General features: G+C 34.5%; 2 protein-coding genes across 2 annotated transcripts; both read right to left on the bottom strand.

Annotated features, from left to right (window-relative positions):
• Window positions 1-527: 527 nt before the first annotated feature.
• LOC149398475 (phenylacetaldehyde oxime monooxygenase CYP71AN24-like) lies at window positions 528-8927 on the bottom strand. The gene is made up of 2 exons (XM_089614068.1): window positions 7925-8927; window positions 528-1292 (listed from the first exon to the last, which is right to left on the bottom strand). Exons 1-2 carry the CDS (start codon window positions 8870-8872, stop codon window positions 666-668), a joined length of 1575 nt encoding a protein of 524 aa, XP_089470194.1. The 5' UTR covers window positions 8873-8927; the 3' UTR covers window positions 528-665.
• A 12034-nt stretch (window positions 8928-20961) lies between these two features.
• LOC149398474 ((-)-germacrene D synthase-like) lies at window positions 20962-25067 on the bottom strand. Its single transcript, XM_089615106.1, has 7 exons — window positions 24869-25067; window positions 23652-23937; window positions 23170-23551; window positions 22160-22378; window positions 21945-22086; window positions 21605-21853; window positions 20962-21440 (listed from the first exon to the last, which is right to left on the bottom strand). Exons 1-7 carry the CDS (start codon window positions 24971-24973, stop codon window positions 21144-21146), a joined length of 1680 nt encoding a protein of 559 aa, XP_089471232.1. The 5' UTR covers window positions 24974-25067; the 3' UTR covers window positions 20962-21143.
• Window positions 25068-25778: the final 711 nt, after the last annotated feature.

Here is a 25778-nt window from a genome sequence, read left to right as displayed (position 1 = left end):
GAAACCACAACACAAAATCCCAAAATTTGAGCCCAATCTTACTCCGATACCAATTTGTGGGAAAGATTCAAGGTCGGTTACCTGCGGCATGCTGAGTATACTAGCAAAACAATAAATATGCATCCGTGACTCCAATCTAGACAGTTTAATCGATAAAAAATATATAAAAAAAAATGAGACAAAGAGTTTTACCTAGGTTCGAACCAAAAGCGTCCTACGTCATATTTAGAGAGTGATTCCACTAATAAATATCAATTTAAGATTACAAGCCCTCAAAACTTTCTCTTTTCGCCCAAAAATATCTCTATAAGTTGTTTTTAAGTGTTTTTCGCTCTTTCTTTCTATTTTTTTCTCTCACGTTTTGTTCTCTCGGTGTATCTCTTATAACAACAACACCACACAATAAGAGAAACTTAAACCCACGTTCACAAAAATGTTAATGTTTTTACCAAGTTAAAATATAATGACGTAGTTTATTTTTAAAGCTTTAATACCAAAGGGAGACAACAAAAGGGACAGATGATCCAAGTTGCATTTTTATTTTCAAAGCCTTCAATTTTTATCTTATAAAATGCCTTATTACTAATACATTCTTAAATTGTAACAATTAAACAACAATTCCAAAAAAAAAAAAAAAAAAACTGTATCATAGGAGTAGAGATCAATCATGGGTTATACGGAGTTGGCACAACGTAAAGAGGAACTCTCTTGCGAACACTCAACCCAATGATTTCAGACATGTCCAAATTGTCCGGCGAATCATCAGGGAGTTTCCAATCAAACCAAAACAAAAGATTGGCTATCATATACTCCAAACTAACAATCGCGAGCGTTGATCCGGGGCATTTTCTTCTCCCGAACCCGAAGGGTATATACTTGTAGTCTTTTCCAATCGAATTGGCCGAATTGTTGTCATCATCATCAAATCTTTCGGGAATGAAATCTTTGGGACGGTCCCACAAGCTAGGGTCTCTTTGGATCGCCCAAGCGTTGACAAAGACCCTAGTTTTTTCCGGGATTTCGTAGCCCCCTATCTCGACTCGTTCAGTAGTCTCTCTCGGGGCTAGAAGAGGTGCTGGAGGGTGTAACCTAAGGCTTTCCTTGACTACGCGTTTCAAGTAGACAATATGATAGAGATCATCTGCATCGAGTAATGATTTCGATTTCTCAATGGAGACCACTCCACGGATTTCTTCTTGAGCCTTTTTCATCACTCGTGGGTTTCGTAATAGTTCGGCCATCGTCCATTCTAGAGCCACCGAAGTGGTATCATTTCCCGCTGCCAACATGTCCTGAAAATTAACATAAATACATACGAGTCACGGTAAAAAAATGTCAAAGCATTTCTTTGAAGAACACTGTAAATTTTATAGTAAAATGAAAAACGAAACAAAAAGGCAGTGGGACCCTATAAAATAATGTAGTTCTTATAATTGCGAGTTGATTTGGAAATAAATATTATAATTTTCTGCTGAATATCATAATCCAATTAGCTCGTGATATGATAATCTAAATCATGTTTCTATATATTTATTTAAGTCATAATGCTTTTATAATTTATAGTTCTTACTATAGGCTTCACTATATTTTTTTATATTCGACCATCTCCAACTCAAAACATCAAATTGATGTAACTTTTACACTAAAATGGAGTAACTTTTACACCAAATTGGTGCAAATACAGTGTTTATATCTTCAACCCACAACACCAAAATTAATTGTCATTCTACATCAATAATATTAAATTAACTTATAATAATTCCAAATATTATATTAATATTCCAAATTAACATTTTTAATTAATTAAAAAAAAGACAATGAATTTAAAAAAATAATAATTTAACTTTGTATTTTTATATATATTTATCCATGCACTTATATTTTTCAATTTGCACTTTTTTATTATGTCTTGTGTTTAATTTTAATTTTATCGAGGTTTTATATGTATTTTTATTAGTATAATTGTTGTAGTACTTTTATTTAGTATGTATTGTGTTTAATTAATTTTGTATAATTTATTAATTTTGTGTAATTTATTAATTTTATCTTATTTATCCTCTTTTTAATTGAGAATATATATATATTTTTATATAAATTATTAGAATTAGGGTCAAAATAATTAATTTTTTTTGATGAATTTGCAATTAGAAATTTTGTTACACCAAATTTGGTGTAGATAAATTATTTAATATTTATAATATTACTATTGACATAAAAAATAAATAGAGGGGTTTATATGTAATTGATAGAAAGTAATATTGAAAAATATAAAAAAAAAGAATATTTTTTTTGGCGTAATATTTGGTGTTGTTGGTTGGTGATGAAAACACTTTAGTTACATCAATGTGGTATAAAATTACATGAATTTGATTTTATTAGTTGGAAATGGTCTCATACATTAGGAATTAGAATGGTAATGGGTCTATGGTCAAGTAAAGCTTTTAACCAATGTTTGAAATTTCGTGAAATCGCGACGAAATTCCTAGTTTTAGAGCATTCCGACACAAAAAATGATTAATTGGTCGTTTTGTCGTCTTATTTCGCCGATTTATCGTCGTTGTGTCGCCGGTGTTGCGCTTTTCGCTAGATTTCGCTCAGCTCAGTAGAAAAGCGATATTATTTCGACGATTTTACCCAAATTTCACCGGCATTTTTTAAGGTTTGAAGTTTGAACCAAATGTTTTTCTTCCCCGTGTTTGAATGTTTAAGGTCAGTAAAAATTCCGAAAAGATTGGTGAAGAAGAAGAGCATGGCCCACTTTTAAATAATTGCGTTATATATTGACAATGACAATAGCATGTACGAGAGAGAGAGAGAGAGAAAATTTTGAAATAAATATATATATATATATATATATATATATTATATTAAAGCAATTACTTCGTGTACTTGTACGGAGGAACATGAGTCCAATATATTAATCTACTATGAAACCAAAAGTCCAAATTGGTGATGCATATTAATCTACTATTAAATCTCTCTTTTTATATATCTACTATTACATTAGTGCACGATGTGAGGACGTGACAGACGTAAAATAATCATGACGTTACATAATTTAAGTCATAATGCTTTTATAATTTATAGTTCTTACTATCGGCTTCACTGTATTTTTTTCTATTCGACCATCTCCCTTTTCTTTGTCTCAATCTTTTAAGTAGTTTCTTGTTTTTGTACCAAACCAAAAAAAAAAAAGGGGAAATTCAAAGTCTCGGTTTGTCATTTTTGTTCTAAAGTCAGTCAACTCAAAACATTAAATTGATGTAACTTTTACACTAAAATGGTGCAACTTTTACACCAAATTAGTGTAAATATAGTGTTTTCACCTTCAACCCACAACACCAAAATTAATTGTCATTATACATCAATAATATTAAATTAATTTATAATAATTCAAAATATTATATTAATATTCCAAATTAACATTTTTAATTAATAAAAAAGACGATGAATTTAAAAAAAAAAAATTCATTTAACTTTGTATTTTTATTTATATTTATGCATGCACTTGTATTTTTCAATTTGCAGTTTTTTATTATGTCGTGTGTTTAATTTTAATTTTATAGAGGTTTTATATGTATTTTTATTAGTATAATTGTTGTGGTACTTTATTTAGTATGTATTGTGTTTAATTAATTTTGTATAATTTATTAATTTTGTGTAATTTATTAATTTGATCTTATTTATCCTCTTTTTAATTGAAAATATTGTTATATTAAAGCAATTACTTCCTGTACTTGTACTTGTAAGGAGAAACATGAGTCCAATATATTAATCTACTATAAAACCAAAAGTCCAAATTGGTGATGCACATAGAACACCGTGCAAATAAAATTTGAATCACATTTATTCATCTATTTCATAGTAAAAAATTTAAAGAAATTAAAAAACCTGATGTCCATATATATGTATATATTATTGTACAACATTTCACTTTCAATAATATATTTTCACTTTCAAATAATAAAATTTTAGCTTGTTTCAAAGAAATCTTAACTTATATTTTATTATATTTTTTTGTGTGTTTGCATAATTATTTTGTTTTGAATTTAAATTTGGACCACGTATAACAAATTACTTTATTAAGTTTAAAACTATGCAACATTATCTCCGTCGGCATTTTCGTGTATTATCGTAATTTTCATCGATCATCGCAATTTCCGTCGAATTTTTTTTTCTCAAATTTTCTCATTATTTCAATCGCAGTTTCCGTAGCCCACCATAATTTCCGATTCTTGAGATCATCGGCACATTATCAGCCGTCGGCATTTCAAACCTTGCTTTTAACTATTGTATCGCGGCTCTAAATAGTTTTTGTGCATAAAAATTCATAATACATTGCAACTCAGAGGAATACTAGTTTTTTTTAGGGATATATATATATATATATATATATATATATATATATATATATTGTTGTCGGTGGTTTTCGGAAATCATTAAATTCCTCGTGGCTTACGAAGAATTCCGTGTCAAATCCCGAATTCGGATGTCCAATGGGCTGAGCCACGAAAAAGACCATCAAAGCCCACTTGAAACGGGCCCGAGGCGAGCCCATACTCATTCACGTTGCAGCCACGCACAACAAAGGCTGCGCGCCATGCGGACATGCGCGGGGAACGCGCTCCTAGAAGCCCCCCTCCCCCCCTACTCCTCCCCCTCGGCGCACGTGCCTCAAAAAATGAGGCATGCGCGAAAAACAGGCTGGCGTGCCGCACCCCATAGCGCAGAATGCGCGCTTATGGCCTGTTCCCGCGCCTCGCACTCGCCAAATTCCAGTGCGCCTCCTGAAAGTGCATCCAGAGGCCCTCCTAGTCTCCACATCCACTATAAAATACCTTCCCCCATTCATTCCTCCTCAAGATTACTCGCTCTAAGAGTTCTGAAACGGTGTTGGAGACTTTCTGCGCATAATTTCCTCTGATCGAGCACTTAATCTCCCGTGCACAGCTGCGTCCAAAATTCTCTACTGAGAATTACCCTCATCTCCAACGTACACAGTTGCACCCATAATTCTCTACTGAGAATCTCCCATATCTCGAAGAGAAAACACACATTCTCTCTTAGGTCACTCGATTCTAGAGTCTTGAAACATGACCGAGGACTTCTCCGCGCTCTGTTATCTTTGTCGAGCACACCCTTCAAGCTTCGGGCCCCAAATAGCGTATACAACATTGAACTACGTCATGACTACGCATATTTAGTTTTATTTATGTTATTTCTGTTAAAAATTTAACTATAAAACACATATAAAATTATACATATTCTTTTATTATATTATACAACATTATTTTCGTGCGATTTTCCATGGAGAACGACATTTGTAAACGATATATTATTTTCCATTTTCCACAATTTTTTCGCGCGCTTTTCTATCAGGTGAAATATTTTTTGTAAATCAAGGATGCGAAACGGAAATGAAAACGACATTTGAACCTTGCTTGAAACACATTACTTTTGTGATAAAATATTTAAACACGCTATTTTTATGATTAATTTAAAAAAATCATTATCATATGCAATTTTCACCAAAAAAAAAAAAAAAACGCGAAGATTCAAAGTACAAATTTGGGCAGGTTAGGTCGGGCCAAATTGTTTAAGAGTAAAACGATTAGAGAGTTCCAAAAAAATGTCGGCACAGATTCATGCTCTATGTAAATTTTACAAGCCGCGACCTGTTTGATACATGAAGATTGGGCTTGGACTGGTCCGTCTTATTTTTATGTCTGTAAAGTTTTTACATATATATACATATACATATTTTTTTTTTTTAAAGAAAAATGGATTATTCCTTAACTAGCCACCCCCCCCCCCCCCCCCCCCCCCCCCCGTTAGCTTAGCTAAGAAGGATTTTACATTTTTCAATGACTTCATGCTCAAAAACGATTCTTATAATTCTGAAAAGTCTGTAAAAAGTTTATGAAATATTTGGAAAATCGTTGAAGATTCTGGGAAAATATTTTGAATAATTATTGACATCGATGTCAATAAATCTTTAAACGATTTCACATATTTTATTTTTCTCAATTTTTTCAAATTAAAAAAAAAAAAACTTCTTGACGAGCTTTCTCTTCGTCGCGTAGGGTTAGGTAATCTTAGGGATTCTGATAATATGGGTTAGTTTTTTGAAGAGAAATAAGAGAAAAAAGCAAATAAAAATGATAAAGGATGAAAAAATAATTGCACTAAAAGTGTAGTCATAGTTTTGAATTAAATTAGACATTAGATTTTGGTCTTAAATTAGTGTAGAGATCATAGTTTATGAATAATCTCAAAAGAAAAATATACGGGCCTTTCTATAAAATATAATGCTGGACTACCCTAAGGGCCTGGCCATAAAATAAAAGCTGGGCCGATCTGAGGCCATTAGGCCCATCCCCTTTGCCAGCAGTAAATCCAGTAAGAAATGATGAACCAAAAATCGAAAGATCAAGTAATTAAAAAAAAAAAAAACAAACAAAACCAAAAGTGGGCATTGGCGACAGCCTGAAACAAATTAACGTTGTTGGCGCAATTGAATATTGAAATTTTAAACTACCCACGTATATTATTAGGGATTTTACACAAATAACAATTTTTAAGCGTACAATTTTAAAAATAACGGTTATTTTTAATACTTTAAATAATACATTTTTTTTTAAATGGTGAATAATAATAATTTTCTAAAATGAAATTGTAAACTTGAGCAGAGCTCAAAGTACTACACAACTCTTTTAATAAATGGTAAGCATCAAGATTTATTTATTTATTTATTTATTATTATTATTTTTTTTTTTAACAAAAAATGTCTGTTTACACCTTAGAAAGCTATTTTTGATAAAAACTTTAAATATACTATTTTTGCGATAAACGATGAGAATCAATTTTCACTATTATTATAAAAAATTTTGATCTCTCAAAATTTATAGTTTTTGTCAGACATGTACGTCGGGTTGAGTTACTCGGGTCTGTACATTTTATTAACCTGGTCCGAAATCTTCGGTTTGTCATTTTTATAACTCAATCCAAACCGTTTATGGTATTGAAACCAAACCAACCCAAACCGTTATTAATCGAGTTGGTTTCGTTTGATTTATTTGGGGTGGTTTAAATCGGTTTGTTCGGGTTAATTTGTCACAACAAATGTACAAAATAAAATCGTTGAATTAAGTTCATAAAAAAAAACTCATGCAAATACTAAGAATAAATAAAGTATGTCTCATCACAAATGTCATATTCCATAAAAATTTAGACCGCATGGAAAATTTGTAAAGTAATAAAAATAAAATGAGTTGTTGAAACTAATATAAGTAAGTGTTTATGATTATATCGAGTTTACTTATATTATTTATTTGTCAGCTGTCGTGTGCATAAAGATACAACTACAAAATAATTAATTTATTTAAAAATGCATCTCTATTTTTATTTTAAAACCATAAAGCATATGATGTAATTTTTTTATTATTTTATCTTGATAACATTTTTCATTTCTTTAGAGTTTTTTTTTTAATTTTAATGGGATCAGACTGTTTTGGTTCAACGTTGACAAATAAAAAGGAGTCCGGTTTGATTTGGATGATCGAGTTATTTGGTTTGTCGGTTGTCATCACAGCCGGCCCTGGGCTAAGGAGGGTTAGGCCCAAGCCTAGGGCCCCATATGTGGATAGGCCTAAAAAATTTACACTTTTTGCCTATTTTTAAGAAAATTTACATTTTTTACTCTAAAAATTTACACTTTAGACCCATTTTTTTAAAAAAATTACATTTTTTACCCTGAAAATTTAAATTTTTATTAGTATTTTAGGACCCAAAATATTATTCGCCTAGGGCCCCCGGTGAGTTTGGGCCGGCCCTGGTTGTCATGAACCCTCCTAGTTTCGGATCCACTTTCATAAAGGTTATTAGTTTTAAAAGCATAAATTAAATAATAAAAAAAAAATCTAACCTGCAAGATACCTTTGACATGGTCGTGAGAGAGCTCAAAACCAAGCTCGGTACTGTAGTTTTGCAGCCGAAGAAGAACGTCCACGAAATCCTCGATATGATCAGACACGTCATCGTCCCGGCTGCCACGTAATTCCCTCGCCGCCTTGTGCTCTTCCACTACGCGCTCGTTGAATTCATCAAACGCCTTAGAACCCCTCTTAACCCTCGCCACAAAGCCTCTGACAAAGTCAATCCACCCCAAAAACGGAAAGAAGTCTCCGACGCTAAACGCCAAAAGCAACGCCGACATTTCACCGGACAGCTCAGCCAGCTTCTCGATCGAACCGTCTTCTTCTCTGTAGCTCTGCCCCAGAATACACGTCGACATGACGTTGTTCGAGGTTCGATTCAACATCGCGCTTATGTTCAACGGCTCTGATCCGCTAGGGCAACAAGCTCTTCTTCTTATCCGGGTCAGCAAAGCTTTGGCTTCTTCTTCTCTCACGGGACGGAATGACTTCACTCTCGTGAGGCTCAAGAGCTCGGTCACGCAAACCCGCCTCGCTCGCCTCCAATAGTCGCCGTACGGCGCGAAGAGGACGTTCTTGTGGCCGTAGAACAAGGCCTCGGTCACGAGGGTTTTGGGGCGGTTTGAGAAAGCGACGTCGTTGCTCTCGGAGATTTCTCGAAGGATCTCCGCGGAAGATACGATTAGGGTTTTGACTTGGCCTAAGTTTAGGAGCATCAATGGTCCGTGTTTTTGGGATAGGGCTTTGAGGGAACGAGGAAGGTTTTCGCCTAGTTGGTGAAGGTTTCCGATCAGTGGTAGCTTTGGTGGCGACGGTGGTAACTTTGAGTTACCACGTGATTTCTTGAGTAATAATTTAAGGAAAATAAAGAAAACGATAAGGTAGATAGTGACAGAGAAGAGATCAGCTTGCCATAAGTTTTGGATCAAAGTATCCATATTTTGTGCGTGAGGCTGAGAATCGATGCGCTATTGAATTTTTTATAATTTTTGTTAAATTTTTTTTATAGATGTTATGAGCAGAAGATATGTATAAAATATAGTCTGGTCAAATAATTTAGGCGAGATCGTAAGAGACGAGATCTAAATTCATGGCTGACGTAACCCATAATAATAATAATAATAATAGTTACACTGAGTTGGTCATTTTGATTCAGGCAACTCTATTGTCCTTGATGTTGTTTTTAGCATTGCTCAAAACACTTTCGTTGCAGTACGACCAGGTTTTGACGTGGCTTTCCTGACAGTTTTTGTGTCTCTCCTCGACCTGTTTTGTGCCATCTGTCCTGCTTTTCGATTACAGGACATTCTCTTTTGTTGTGTCTTAGAAAAAGAGAATGTTTTTACCCTAGGTTGGGTATCACACTTTACAGCAGAAAACCAATATTTGATGTGTGTGTCTTTTTGGTTTCTAGGGTTTTGACTCTCGTCCGGCGAAGTCTTACCTAGTGTATTTTACATTTGTTACTGATGTATTTGTTATGGTAATGAAGTTAAACACTGAGAGAGTGTATGAGTGAAAAATGAGGGGAGCTCAAACCTAGAGGGAGTTTAGGTTAATAACACAATAAAATAGCTTGGAGTTAGGAGTAGTGGAAGGTGATCATCTATTGTATTCCGACGTGTACTCAGCATATTGTCTAGTGAAGTTGTTCTTTTCACCGGGATTGATATCCCTTCAGAATAGGCATTTGAAGCCGAACTGGGTTACCATTTCTTGGTGTTCTTTACTTGCTTTCATTACCTGTTATTTGTTATTTGTCTTGTTGTTCTTAACATCATTTAACAAGCAGGCTACACAATCTGGACTTTCAATAATAATCTTACATTAAAATATATAAGATAGTGGAATATCAAAAGCCGGCGTACGGTTCAAACTTGTTGACAAAATAAAGTTGACTCATTGTTTAATTTAATGTGTATACACGGATACATGCAATTTTGATATTGACAAAAGGGATTTGAAAATAAAGATATTCTATAATATATGCTTGAAAATTTGGGAAGTAGAAAAGAACAAATCTTTATTTTGGACTAAAAAAATAAACGTTTATATGTGTGTGATTAGTTGATTAGTATTTAGTAAAAATTGAACTGATGAAGGTGACTTATATTCTCCCACAATAGTATCTTAATCGCTAATATTTAAGCGCTTAATATTGAAATTTCATCTTCAAAGATTGAATACAAATGGAGCGATTATTGTTCTTTATATTAGAGAATTCTAAAGCTCTCCACGTAGAGTTATATTATAGGTTTCTAATGGTAAAACTCTAAATGTTTTATATCTAGTGTAACTTCTACAACAGATGAGCATTAAATTTAGATTTTTATTCATAATTCAAATGATTATTTTTCAAATTTTAATTATTTGGATCTTTATTCATAATCTAAATTAATTTTTACAATACAATTTAAATAATTTAGTTTTTTTTTTTATAGATTTGTTAACAATTGGCCATTCTCTATGGGGGATATTAAAATAGTAGCCAAACTATGGATTTATTAGGGATATAGCCAATATTAAATCAGAGTCCCTAAAATACGTTTTCCCAATTTCACCTCTCTCACCCATGTTTAATACCGATGTCCCTAAAGCACTCATTCTCTCTCCTCACCGGCCCTCAGCTTCGCCACCGCGCTCGCGAACCTCTGGTATGACTCGTCGTATTCTCCGAGCATGTAGCTCATGAACCCATCTGAGCCTCGAGCCCCGCCATGGTGCTCTGCTGCCCCACCGACCCGGCCTAGATCCCCAACGCCTTCTCTGACATGCTTCTCACCGATACCAAGCTCAAGTACGCCATTCTTCCCAAGGCCGCTCTCGGCTCCGACCGATACCTCACGTCTCTCACAACCATCAGTGACGTCGAGGTCTCCACCGATCTGCAGGTTCATTTTTTTCCATGAAGTCTAGGGTTTCATGAACGATAACTGCAATTTAGGCATTTTCTCGTTTTTTTCGCAATTACCATTCCTTGATTAGTCATTTGCATTTTTTAGGTTTTTGTGGAAAATTGATCTCTAGACTGTATGAAAGCTTGAGTTTGTTTGTGGTGTGAGAGCTCGGTAGAGCTACGCTTGTGTTCTTAGATTTGACAGAGCGAAATGGAATCAAATTGATATTTTTTTTTCTTGTTTGTGATGATTAACTCTACCATGATTTACTACTGAACCTTGATTCCCGGCCTTGCGATTGTTCTTCTTAAGATTTTTTTCTTTTAGAAGCTTACCTTTTTTTCTTCATATGGAATTTTGTAGGTGGTTAAAGTTTTGTATATGTTTTTGGAGATGAAAGAGGGAAAGAAGTTGCTCTCGCCGGGTTAAAGTCAAAAGCCAAATGTGTAAGAGCCGAATTGGGAAGAAGTATGAAATTGCGATTGTCTCCTGAAATTCGTTTCATCGAAGATGAATCATTAGAGCGAGGAAGCAAGGTTATGGTTGACTAGTCCTCATCTTTGATACTTTTCCTGTAAGTTTAACTAATCCTCATCTCTGATACTTTTCCTGTTAGATTAACTAGAAAATATTATGGTTAAGCTGTCAATGTATCTACTAAGATTTACTGTCGTTCTTCTTATGGTTAATAAGATTTACTGTTGTTCTTATTATGGTAAATAAGATTTACTATTGTTCTTGTTACGGTAAATAAGATTTACAATTGTTCTTGATAAGATTTACTATTGTTCTTGTTACGGTAAATAAGATTTACTATTGTTCTTGTTACGATAAATAAGATTTACTATTGTTCTTGTTACGGTAAATGAGATTTACTATTGCTCTTGTTACCTGTAAATAAGATTTACTATTGTTCTTGTTACGGTAAATAAGACTTACTTTTGTTCTTGTTACGATAAATAAAATTTATTGTTGTTCTTGTTACGGTAAATAAGATTTACTGTTGTTTTTCTTATGGTAAATAAGATTGACTGTTTTCTTGTTATGGTAAATAAGATTTACTATTGTTCTTGTTACGACAAATAAAATTTACTGTAGTTTTTTGTTACTGTTAATTAGATTTACTAATTTTTTGTTATGTATGATATTATTTACTATGATAGTTAATAATATTAACCTAAGGGTATTATTGGAATATAGGAATGTTGTCATGATAAATTAGCTATTTTCCTAAATATGTTAATAGTTGGGCTATAATTTTAAAGTAAGAGAGTTATTTTGGCTAGTTCTTTAGCCGGCCCTTTTTTTTAATAGTAATTAGTTTTTATTTAAATGGGAACGTATAATTATTAACTGTTGGTATGTGTATTGGTTTATTTTTTTACTGAAAGATTGTCTGGAAAGATGTCTGGTAACATGGATATTGTTGCGAAATAATTACACATGTAACCATACGTATCGCAAAAGTAATATAGTATGAAGAACGGATGTCGACCCCTCAGAGACTAGCAATTCTAGCGATTTTTATCTAACTTGTAGTGAATTGATTTCAAGTGAAGCAAGAGGTTGTGATTAAGAGATTACTAAATTGAATAAATTAAAAACAGTAAATAAACACGAGTTTACAAATACAAGAAATTAGGGGTTACGATTCACCGGAAAACACTGGATCGGGGGTTTCGGGTAAGAACAACAAGAACTACTTCTATGCAAGCTAATATCACTCTATCAACGATATTCACTAGCCTCTCTCGAGTGATCTAGCAAACCTATGTAATTGTCGGATTGTTATCCTCTCGGCCTCTAATCCTACTAAATCAATCACATGCAATGAACACAAGAGTTCTAACGATTACATGAACTGCCTAAGTTTTCTACTAACCTAAGATCAGTTATGGAGACAAAGATAAAAGCACGAGTCTTTACTCTTTCTCGAGTAGCTAAACACTCCTAGCAAGCAATTCTAATGGTGATCGAGCAAAAGAAAGCATTAAGAAAAATTTCATCAAGCATATTATTGAAGTAATTAAAGCATAATCTAACCATAATGAAACGCCCTAACCATTATTAATTCCGACTACATCGCAAAGAATAATTATTGAAAGTAAGAGAATGAATATGGAGAGCAAAAGAGAATTCATATTAAATAAAACTAGAAATTCACAATAATTCAGAGTTTGTAAAATAAAAGTAAGAGAAGGAAAGAAGAAGAAAAAACTATTAATGGAGTTCAAGTGCACAGTCGGAGTTATCGATTCCAACGAAGAACGCTATCTCTCATCTCAATGCTCTCCAAAGTAGCCAAACACTCTAACAAAAAAAAAAGCAAAAGATGTGTTTTGAGAATCTAATTTCGAATATATAGGGTTTTGGGTGATTTTCGGAGGTATTTGGACCCTTAGTTGATATTATAGGGTAAAAAACACTTGAGAAATCGCCTCAGCTACCACCATTTGATAATTTTTTTTTTCAATTTTTCACCAAAAGCTTAATTTGGCCAAAAATACTACTAAGCCACTTGTACAAATATAATTTTACCCTCACCAATTGATGTCAACAATTTATGTCAATAGATGTCAACAATAGATGTCGATTGTTGACATCTTTGTCAACAAACAGAGAACCCAAAGCTCACATATGTCAACATAGATATCAATTGTTGAGGGTAAAATTGTATTTGTACTAAGGGCATACTAGTATTTTTGGCTAAATTAAGCTTTTTGTGGGAAGTTGGAAAAAACTTATCAAATAGTGGTAGTTGAAGCAGTTCCTCAAAACTCTTTAAAATCGGGAAATTGACAAAAAAAAAATATTTTTGGGCATCGCGGCACAGTGAAACGCGGTCTTTTAGCGCGTTTTTTCTCTGGATTTCATCACTGCACGGTGAAATTTGGACAGCTGCGCAATGATTTTGAATCGGCCATAACTTATTGCTCTGATGTCTGATTTTTGCATATAAAAATGCGTTGGAAAGCTAAGAGAAATTTATATCCCATGGTGGAAAGAATTCATCCAAAATCTTCACTTAAAAATCTCAAATCATACAGAAGATTGCACCATGTTTCTTGATTAGCTCTAACTCGTCCGAAAAATCTTCAAATCATCCCAAAGTTGCTCCATTGCCCTAAAAAAACATTTAGATAAGGATAAACCTCTAATAACAAAGAAAAAAAGAAAAAGATATAAAAAAACACCTAAGGTTTCACTTCGATTCAATTCCAGAAACGAGCAAATCTATACGTATAAAACGCATTCACCAAATATGTTGAGACATCCTTGCCTTTGTGTGCATAACTGTATTTTTTGGCAAGTTTAATGAAATGCTAGAATGTTTCTTGAAAGACTTTCTACATTGGTTCTCTTCACGTGTATAGGTAAGGAAAGCCTAGATTGACTTCCACTGTTGTTGACTACTATAAAAGTCGTGCGCTTCACCCTTAGTAGGTTTTGAGATATTTTTTCACACTCTTAGGGTTTCTAGACGTGCACGATCGAGGGATTGAAAAACTGAATGTGTGATGTTTGTGGTGTATTTCTTGAAACACATCTTCTGATCCATTGAGTGTGAGAGCATTGTTGTTGGTTCTGTAATTGCGAGGTTGCTTGTTCACGTGCATTGATATTGAGATCTACCGAACACGCATGAGAGTGTTTGAGAGTGAAAGTGAGGGGAGCTCAGATTCATGAGGAGCTTGAGTTGAAATTCACGAGTAGTATTAGGAAAAGAGCATTGAAGCAAAAAATGTTCATATAAGTTTATTGTTGTACTTTTACTACTTTTCATATAGTGAATTTCCTTTTCACTGGGCACAGTGCCCTCAAGAGTAAGTGACGTTGCATTGAGCTGGGTTGCTATACCTTGTGTCATTTTATTTACGCATTGTTTATTTATTTATCAATCCTTTATCATAACAAGTTGACGCATACATTGACTCTATATTGTGTGCGACATCTTGACTCTGTCTAAACATAATTTCAATTACACTTGAGTGGTTTCCTAGTCTTGTGTGGTTTCCTAGTCTTGTTGACTTTTTTTGTTTATGATGGACAATACCAGAGAATGAGGATATGTTAATCATCCACCGGTGCTCGATGGGACCAATTATACCTATTGGAAAGCTTGAATGTGTGTTTTCCTCAAATTTGTTAATAACAGGACTTGAAAAGCCATGATTAATGGTTGGACTGTCCCTAACATGAAAGATGTTAAAGGTATTGTTATTACCAAACTTGAGAATGATTGGAATGCTGCTGAAGATGAAGCTGTCTTTGGTAACTCTCGTGCTCTTAATGATATATACAATGGTGTTGATAAGAATATTTTTAGGCTCATGACCACATGTAAGAGTACCAATGAGGCCTGGGGTATTCTTGAAGTTGCTCATGAATGGACTTCTAAAGTTTGTAGCCAACATCTTCAGATTCTCACTACAAGTTTGAAGGAATTAATATGCTTGAAGAAGTAACTATTTATGAATACAAGGTGCATATCCGAGATGTTGCAAATGAGTTTGTCTCTCTTAGTGTTCCTATGAGTGATGATAAACTTGTTCAGATGATTCTGAGATCTCTTCCTGGTAGATTCAACTAGAAAGTCACTGCTATACAAAAAGTCCATGACCTCTTTAAAATGAAAGTTGATAAGCTAATTGGGTCATTCTTGACCTATGAAATGTTCCTTCCCAAATCTGAAAAGAAGAATAAGAGCATGGCTTTCAAGCACTATATTACTGATCAGAGAAAACATGTAGGTTCTGAAACTAATGATGATATTAATGATGCTATTTCTATGCTTGCCAATAATTATGGAAGGGTAATGAGAAGACTTGACAAAAAGTCAAGAAGAAATGTCTAAGCTGTTGTCAGAGACAACTTGCCTCAACAACACTATCAGAAAGGAGGAAACTCACAGCAAACTGGTCGTGATAGTGAAAAATTTAACTCCTACAATTCCAACAAGTCCAAAGGAATTCAATGTCGAGAATGTGAAGGATATAGATATATTCAGAATGAGTGTCCTAACTTTCTAAGGAGGCAGACTAAAGCTATAATGCCACTATCTCTAATCATGAATCTGAAAGAAGTGAATCAGATCAGATAAGAAATTTCGCTACATTTACTGCTTCTATTACCAATAATGTCTTTGATGAGTCTACCTGTTGTTTCTAATTCATTAACGCTGCTAATGTTCATGTTTATTCTGATGATGATGATGAACTTCCTGATGAAGTCTTGGATTATGCTTACAAAACTCTTTATTGTTAGTGGATTGAAGAATCAAAGGTTCTAGAGAATTAGAAAGAGACATTGAATCTTTCATGGAAGACAAAACCAAACTTCTGGAGACCATTGTCGAATTAAAGTGTGAAGTTGGGCGACTTACCTCTGAGCTAGTGTCACGCCTCATCTTTTACCGTAAGATCAACACATAACTCTATCTCCCGATCGGGCAGCAGACTAGTTAACTCTTCTGGAAAACCTTGGGAAATTCATCCACAACAACAGAAATAACAAATCATGTATTAGCGTCTTCTACGTCGACTTCTGATGCCGAAAGAAGTGCATATCATGAAAAGTTTCTTCGTCCTCCAACATAGGACTTCATGATACCATTCTGCATCCTCTGGTCCTAGCTTTCCTGATAAAAAACTATCTCCCTAGATTCCATACGTAGCGTAACTCTTTGTCAATGGAAATCTAGCTGAACTCTATACTTTGACAACCAATATGTCAGAACATTACCTTTCACGTACATCGTATTTTCCCGATTCAACAAACATTTCTAGGCCATATCCTACAAAACTTTCGATGTCTAGCTCATCCTTGTTCATATCATTGGCTATCTTTAGACATAAGCCCCAAAGCCATCTTCAAACCTTATGCACTTCATGTGCTTGGTTTCGATAGTGAGAGTGCAAAACGCACTCAATCGTAGCCTTGTCCCTTATTGAGACGCTATCATCTTCCTTTATCAAGATCTAACAACTTTCATCCAGAAAACATTGTACGTAGAACAATCCCTCTATTTGTTCCTACGTCATGACCATCGTACATTTTCGTGAACAGTCCTTACGTTAAACTAGCACGAGCTTCGTGCAGCTCGTGCTTAGTTACCATGAACTCTACGCAATACTCTAGCGGAGTTCTGACTATATCCAACCGCATTACGATATTCTGAACCCAAACACCTGCAACTCGCAGAACCATATATCCTTAAATACGTGAATGGTGATTTACCCGTGACAGGGATATTATTATTATAAAGTAAGTATTATTTTCGAAAATCTTTTTAAAAATCAAACCATTACTATAGCACCTATGGAGCCTCAGGCTCACCCCTATTTCCTCAAATTTTTCTTATAATCAGGATGTGAGAAGGAGAAGGGTTAGGAAGACCTCGGGATAAAGTGTGGTTGAGAGTTTGATGGTTTTCGCTGGATAGACTATCAAGTGTCGAAGGTTGGTTTTATTTATCGTTTTCTTTCTTTTATCTTTGGACTTGTAAAGTAATTAACTGAGTATGCACCGTGGGTTAGTTTTGTAAAGTTTATTAGTGTTAAGATTATATTCTAATCACATCCCGCTTTTTCGGGGCGTGACAGCTAGAGAAGATGACCAAATATGTGAGAATGCTTAACTCCGGTACAGACAATCTTGAGAAGATCCTTACCATATGGAAGCTTGCCAAGAACATGAATGGCCTAGGCTATACTAATGGTGCTTTCAGTTCCAAGACTACATTTGTTCGTCCCACTCAGAAGAGAACTGGATGGATGTCTTCCAAGAACATGAAGGGCCTAGGCTATACTCTAGGTTTAATGTGCATCAACGACATTACTAGCATCAACCTGCTATTATTTTGATGAGATGTCTTGTCTACAGACCTGGTTGCATCTGTCCTTATTGTGATCGTTATGGTCACATACGCCCCTTTTGCTGTCATCTCTATGTGAGAAATCTTCATCGCCCTCAATTCTCCCATAGGCATTAGAATTTTTAACCGTCTAACATTCACAAAGTTTGGAAAGTAAAAGCTGATTATAAGGCCAACATTGCTTGCACATCTCTTTGTGCTTCCACAAATAAAGACTGATATTTTAATAGTGGCTACTCTCGTCACATGACCGGTGTCAAAAGCTACCTCGCCAACATCAAACCTTACTCAAATTGTCATGTTACCTTTAGTGATGATGTCAAAGCTAAAATCATCAGTAAATGCCAGTTTAACTATCGTAGTCTTCCTTACTTGAAAGATGCACTATTAGTTGATTATCTTACTACTAACCTCATCTGCATTAGTCAACTATGTGATCAAAACTTGCATGTTAACTTTACTCCTTAGGAGTGTGTCTAACTAGCAACATGTCAATCTTATGAAGGAAATTCGCTTCCCTGATAATTATTACATCTGTTCTCTTAGCAGAGTTTTCCAAGTTCAATCATGTCTCATTTCTAAGATTGATGAATCTAATTTGTAGCATAAAAAACTTGGCCATATCAAGCTGAGAAATATGAAGAAGATCATATCAGAAAAGGCCATTGTTGGCATTCTTGAACTCAAGGTTGAAGAAGGAAAAATTTGTGGTGAGTGCCAAATTGGAAAACAAGTTAAGACGTCGCACAAGATGGTGCAACATCTTACTATCTCACGTGTTCTGGAACTTATCCACATGGATCTTATGAGTCAAATGCAGGTAGAAAGTCTTGGAGGGAAGATATATATTTTTTGTCTATGTGGATGACTACTACATGTATACTTGGGTTGATATTATTCGTGAAATGTCTGACACATTTTCTGTGTTTGAAGATCTGTGCAATCGGGTTTAACGTGAGAAAAGTGAAATTATTAGGAAGATTATAAGAATTCGAAGTGATCATGGAAAGTAGTTTGAGAACTCTAGTTTCTCCTCATTCTACGACTCATGAATTCTCTGCTCCTGTTAATCCTCGGCAGAATGACATTCTTTAGAGAAACAATCGTACACTGCAAGAGATGGCCAGAGTGATGATTCCTGCCAATAATCTTCTCTTGCATTTTTGGGCTGCACCCCAAAATTGGTTGAATAGCCAACGGGTTTGTAGATCTTGATTTTCCCAACAATGTGTACAAGCTTAAAAAAACTCTCTATAGTCTCAAGTAAGCCCCTCATGCTTGGTATGAGAGACTCACAAAATTTCTTGTTCAGAATGATTATGTTCGTGGGGGAGTTAACAAGACTCTGTTTGTCAAAAAGGAAGGAAAAAGTCTCATGATAGCTCAAGTATATGTTGATGATATTGTGTTTGGAGGGATGTCTGTCAAGATGGTTTGGAGGGTTGTCTACCAAGATGGTGGGACATTTTGTCCAAAAAATGCAAGCTAAGTTTGAAATGAGCATGATAGATGAGCTAGACTTCTTCCTTGATTTTCAGATGAAACAAATGGAGGATGGAATTTTCATTTCCCAAGAGAAGTACGTCAAAAACATAATAAAGAAGTTTGGGCTTGAAAATGCTGCTCATAAGCGTACTCCTGCCGCAACCCATGTTAAACTCACCCAAAGATGATCAGGGAGTTAGCGTTGATCAAAGTCTATATAGAAGTATGATTGGAAGCTTGCTCTAACTCATTGAAAGTCTTTCTAACATAACCTACTTTGTTGGAGTTTGTGCGCGGTATCAGGCAAATCCAAAAGTTAGCCATCTTACACAAGTCAAGCGTATCATTAAATACATTGATGGTACTATTGACTATGGCTTACTGTATTCTTTTGATACCACCTTCACTTTGGTGGAATATTGTGATGTTGATTGGGCTAGAAGTGCTAAAACAACCTGTTTTTATGTCAACAAGTGAGGCTCGGTTGAAGCAACCGGCTTTAATATCAACAAGCGGCTCGCTTGAAGCAACTCGCTTCCATCTCAACAAGTGGCTCGCTTGAAGCAACCCGTTCTCACCTCAACAAGCGGCTCGCTTGAAGCAACCCACTTCTATCTCAACAAGCAGCTCGCTTGAAGCAACCCGCTTCCATCTCAACAAGCGGCTCGCTTGAAGCAACCCGCTTCCATCTCAACAAGTGAGGCTCGGTTGAAGCAACTGGCTTTAATCTCAACAAGCGGCTTGCTTGAAGCAACTCGCTTCCATCTCAACAAGCGGCTCGCTTGAAGCAACCCGCTTCTATCTCAACAAGCGGCTCGCTTGAAGCAACCCGCTTCCATCTCAACAAGCGGCTCGCTTGAAGCAACCTACCGTCTATCTCAACAAGTGAGGCTCGCTTGAAGCAACCTCACTTCCAACAGGGCAGGGCTGACCTCAACCCCGGACCTGAAAGAAGAATCCGAGTAAATGACGAATTTACCCCAATTGACATCACCTTAGTATAAATACCTAAGACAAACACATGTCAAAGGCTGACTTTTTCTCTCTCTAAATAGATTATGCCAAATTCTCTACTCAACCATTTCTCTCACTAAAAATACCTTTGAGACTGAAATGAAGAACAAAGAGAAATTAAAGCTACTCCACTCACACAGTTTCATACAAAAAAGAGTAATATTCCACTTTCATTCTTTCTAGAGTGGGAGAAGAAAAGTTCAATCTCCCTCATAACCCGAGGCTCTAAAGCCAAATTATATTATCTCTACAAGAGTGTCCAAGAACTTGAGAAATCGATTCTCGTGTTCTTCATTTGATAAGAGTAATATTTCACCACTAATATCACGGATTCAAAGACACGTGATCATGTCCGCTCACGTCATGTGTCCGTAAGTGTTAATCCAAAAAACGCCAAAACAACTATAATTATATATCTTTTCTAAAATTTAATTTATAGGGAAAATAGTTATTTATTTTACATCATTAAAAAACATGATAAATAAATAACATCTTTGAAAACTTCTTAAAAACAGTAGGTCATCGTTAAAAAAAATAGTTAGACTTACTTACAAAAAACGTAGAATTTAAAATACTATAAAATTTAGTTTTAAGAACATCTTTGACCAAATTAATTTTGAAAACTTCTTTTTCTGATTTATAAAGTAAGTGTAACATTGTAGATACTCACAAAAATTTCTTACCACAGAAAAGGAAATGTAAAACGTGCACCGCACGTGACTCTCTCTCTATATATATGCGTACAAAACCAATTCAGTGATAACAGAAAATTTACTTCAACTTTTTATTTCCATATAATATTTTTGATAATTCTGCTTACAGACATCACACACATATTAGCTTACGATTTATCAAACTTAATTCATCTATACGCAAGCTCTTATTTATCCTTCAAAATCATATTTGAAGGTACATCACAATTTTGTAATAAACCCATAGTTAATCGGAGATGGGATCAATTAGAATAGAAGTGATGATATCCTTGAGAACAACATGAGAATTGGTGTAGCCATCTTCGTTCTTGTAAACAACATCCATGACCCGACACAGATTGAGACTTATCATCAATAGAGGCATTGGAATGTCGTTGTAGTTGTATAGACACTCTTTGTTTACGTCTTTCCACGCATTACTAACTTCTTTGCGAAGACTTTTCAGGGCTTCGTCTTCGCTCGCTCCGTGTTGTTTCATGTAACACTCGACCGCGGATGCGACATGTCCTCTCTTTTGCTCAAACTGTACTTTCAAAATTCCCAAATTAAAATCACCATGATTCGTGTTTAGTAAAATACTATTAAATATCTTAGGACAAACGACATTCAAACTATTTATCAAATAAGATAAACAAGCGTACCCTAATTAGAATCACAAGTAATTAAAACCAATTGATTCATCTTTACCTTGTGGGAAACAATGTCGTTCATCAACCTAGCAATTACTTCTGAAGATCTCAAAATCTCAGGGTTACTGACCAACCATTCTAAATAGCCTTTCGTCACAATATCTTCCATTGTCACAAAAGATATGATGGTAAGCAATGCGTACCCCGATGAAACAAGCGAAACTCCCATATATTCTTCCATATTTGGAACGTGTTTAGTGTGTAACCATTTAGCTTCTTCGTAATATGCTCTAATTTGTCTCTTCATCTACGAGAATAAAATGGAAAAAATTAGAAGAGAAAAATGACCATGGCGTTTTTATTATTTTATGGTTTGATTTTTTTTTTTCTATGTATACCACTTCTTTAGCACAGTCTAGGCGATACAATTTTCCGTCTTCTATAGCCAAATTTTCTTCTATTTCACCGTAAACATCGAGCAATGCCTTGTAGAAATATTTCATGTATTCGGGCAATTCATCGATTGCGCTAATATGCCACCTGTAAATTAATAGATGTTTGATTAGAGGCAGATTAATCTGAATATTTAACTGGAGCCAATAATATAGTAAACCTCTCAGCTGCTTGAGTAAAGAGCTCTAGTTCTTCAAATAATCCATACACATCAAAGATGTCATCCATGACTGAAGTCATGGCAATTACTTTCGTCAATGTCCTTCTTGCAAAGCCATATTGAGGCTCATAATACACTCCCAAAATCCAAAAATAGCACTCAATCACTCTATCTCTTGCAAATGGTAACTTAGATGCAAAGTCCAATTTCTTCCACCACCTAATACAATGCAAAAATAATAGGGAAAATAACACATTTATACCCTGTGTTTTAGTGAAATGTCGAGTTTAACCCTCGGTTTTCAAAAATGTCGAGTTCATACCCTCTGTTTAACTAAAATGACGAAATTATACTCCATGTTTAACTAAAATGACGAAATTATACCCTGAAATAGACAACAGTGTCACGAATATTCTTTTCATTGACGTTGACTATAATATGTATATATAAACACCAATTATCTTTATTCATTCGCGCCATATATGTAATTTATTTAAAAACTAAAAAATAAACAACTGTCTCTTAATCGTGAAGAACACAGAAAGAGGCAAATGAGTAAACATCGATAGTTGATAGTCATCAAAATCGCATATTCGAACAGAGAATCCAGAATTTAGAGTTACAATTCGAACACGGAATGAAGTTATTTCTTAGGAGGTATGAGTTTTATTATTTAATTTCAATTTAAGGCTATTTTTATTTCAAAATTGAGAATTTGGAAGTTAGGGCACTGATTTAGATTTGATTTGGTTTTTCTTATATAAGAGTTAATATCAATGAAAGGGAGATTTGTGACGCTGTTATTCATTTCAGGGTATAATTTCGTCATTTTAGTTAAACAGAGGGTATGAACTCGACATTTTTGAAAACCGAGGGTTAAACTCGATATTTCACTAAAACACAGGGTATAAATGTGATATTTTCCCAAAATAATAATAGCAACCACATTAAAAAATTGGTTTCATGCACAATTGTAAAGCATTAATACAAGAAAATGATGGATAACAAACCTTGCAATATGACTTAGTTCCTCTTGATGAACTTTCTGCAAGATATTGAAATCTAACTTGGCAAGGTTTAAGAGGTCGCTATTATGCGAAGGGTCTTGTTGGTAAACGGACGCGAAATATCGTGCCTCAATCCTCACTAAGCCCCTTTGAATAGGTTGTTTCAAAGCATGACTTACTTTTTCCAGTAGAATAGGGCATTTGATCAAATCTCTGGTTACCATGGACTCAAGCTGATAAGAAGTGAAGGCGAGAGCTTGATCAAGTATCTCCTCTCCGCGAACACTAAGAAACGAAGCTTCATAGAGGCTCAACATTCCTCGCACGTCATTTGCGAGTGATTCCTTAAAGTTTCCTTCATTGTTTTTAAACTTGTTGAACATTTCTACACACAAGTTAAACCTATTAGGTTAATTTAATGAATTAAGCATAGCCTTACAGTAACCGAGGGGAATTTCTCTTGTGCTCATCATAATAATACCTACCGCAAGACACATTATAACCTTGCTGTCTAAGCAATCGAAATCGCAGAGCTACACCGTAAAGATCATCATTTGAGTCGTCTTTGTGATCCATAGCCGAGTTCTTGTAACTTTGTTGTAAAACCGATTCTATGACATCCTTGAAATGGCGGGCGATCCCCAAGCGCTGAACTACGTCGATCAAATCTAATATCTCCAAAGTGTTTTCAAGAGGACGTAAAACCATGCTCTTTACCGTCTCCTTCAACATCTCCATGTTCTTGTCGGTCGGGCTGGCTCTGAAGTTTTGCTGTAAAATCCAATAAATTATAAACCCTAATTTCATAAGCAAACCTATAGGGCGATGGAGCATCGAGACAAATAATTGAGTAACTAAGCCACCAAATTTTAGAGATTTGCTAAATAGTCAACTTTTTGTAAATTTTTAATAAATAGCTGCCATTATAATGATGTGATATTGTTTGAACGTTTTTAGCATTTCATTTATGCCCATTGAGTTTGATGGTTATTTAAAATTATTGATGAATATTTAAAACTATTAATATCTTTTTGGTTTTGTTGATAAAATCTCATAGCTGTTTACTTAAAAATTACCAAAGGTTGACTATACGAAAAAAAAACTTGAATTTTTGTTCTTTAGATGTATAGTCATATGAAAACTCAAGTTTTGTCATATAGTCAACATTTGATAAATTTTAATTAAATAGACACGAGATTTTACTAACAAAGTTAAAAAGACACTAATGGCTGTCAATAATATTCGTTAATAATTGTAAATAAACATCAGACTCCATGGGTATAAATGTAATGCTAAAAGTATTCAAATAATGCGACATCACCATAGTGAATATTTACTTAAAATTTATAAAAGGGTTGCTATTTAGAAAAATCTCCAAATTTTGGTTGCTTACTTACTCAATCAGTTAATTACATAAAAAAAACTGATTTAAGACTAATTAACTTCTTAAATAAAAGGCTATTTAGAGTCATTATCTCAAACTTTAGAATATCCCTTCAGATATTATATTACGCAAAGTTTCTAATTTGAATCTTTGGTTTGGATGTCATGTCCAAATATATTCAATCCGAATTAAATAGATTGTGAAACAGAAGCACTTGTAAGTACGACAAACAATGATACTGTACGCCAATAAAAGTATAAAAAACCAACAACAATATTAATAAGAAGAATAATAGAAATGATGATGATGATGGTTTACCGGAGAGATGAAACGGTCACCCCAAATGCTTGGATGGAAAGTGGCTTCACGACGTTTAACACATTTAAGGTGCTGAGAAGAACTCGCGAGGACTTGTCCAGACATTTTAACTCTCAACAGAATATAAATTAGAAGAGGCTTCAGGAACTTTTTTTTTATTATTATTTGACTCCTCGTGTGCTTTGAAGATTGGTCGTAGATGACCTATTTATGGATAGATATAAGTGATGGGAAGGACTACCTGTGAACCAATGAAACTACTATCAAAAGGTCATTTAATTAACTGCTAATTAGCCAGTGTAAAACATAAGCTTAGTAAAATAGCTATTTTCTGTTAATTTTAAACAAATAATGATAAACACGTGCAATGAGTATTAAACGACAAAAACATCTACTATTCAACGCATCACTATTGATAGTAGCTAGTTCTGGCATTTTAAGGAAATGATGATAGGCAAACAACCATTTGATAGAACTATTCGTATTTTTCTATAATCTCCATATGACATACGGCATTTATTTTTGTCGTGTCGCTTGTCTCTTATTATTATTATTATTATTAGTATTTCCTAGCCTATCTCATACATAAAATCTGAATAAATAAGAGCATAAATGTAAAATCAAATAAGAAATCCGGTCTCTTGCTTTTGGCATTGTTACATGGTCGATACTTTCGTGTCGATAACAAATTCCTGAAGCACTCGTTCAAGGAATAAATGTCACGCAAAACAGTGCTCCTATTTTAATATGCATTCCACAAATTATAAAGACTTTATCACCACACACGCACAGAGAGAGAGAGAGAGAGAGAGAGAGAGAGAGAGAGAGAGAGAGAGAGAGAGAGAGAGAGAGAGAGAGAGAGAGAGAGAGAGAGAGCTTGTTGTTTGTTTTTTTTCATGAGATTCATTTG

Source organism: Urtica dioica, chromosome 5 (genome assembly GCF_054948205.1).
Source record: "Urtica dioica subsp. dioica isolate 48M chromosome 5, U.dioica_male_clone48M_v1_H2, whole genome shotgun sequence".
In the NCBI taxonomy this organism is placed as follows: Eukaryota; Viridiplantae; Streptophyta; class Magnoliopsida; order Rosales; family Urticaceae; genus Urtica; species Urtica dioica.
This window is presented reverse-complemented; position numbering and strand designations above follow the sequence as displayed.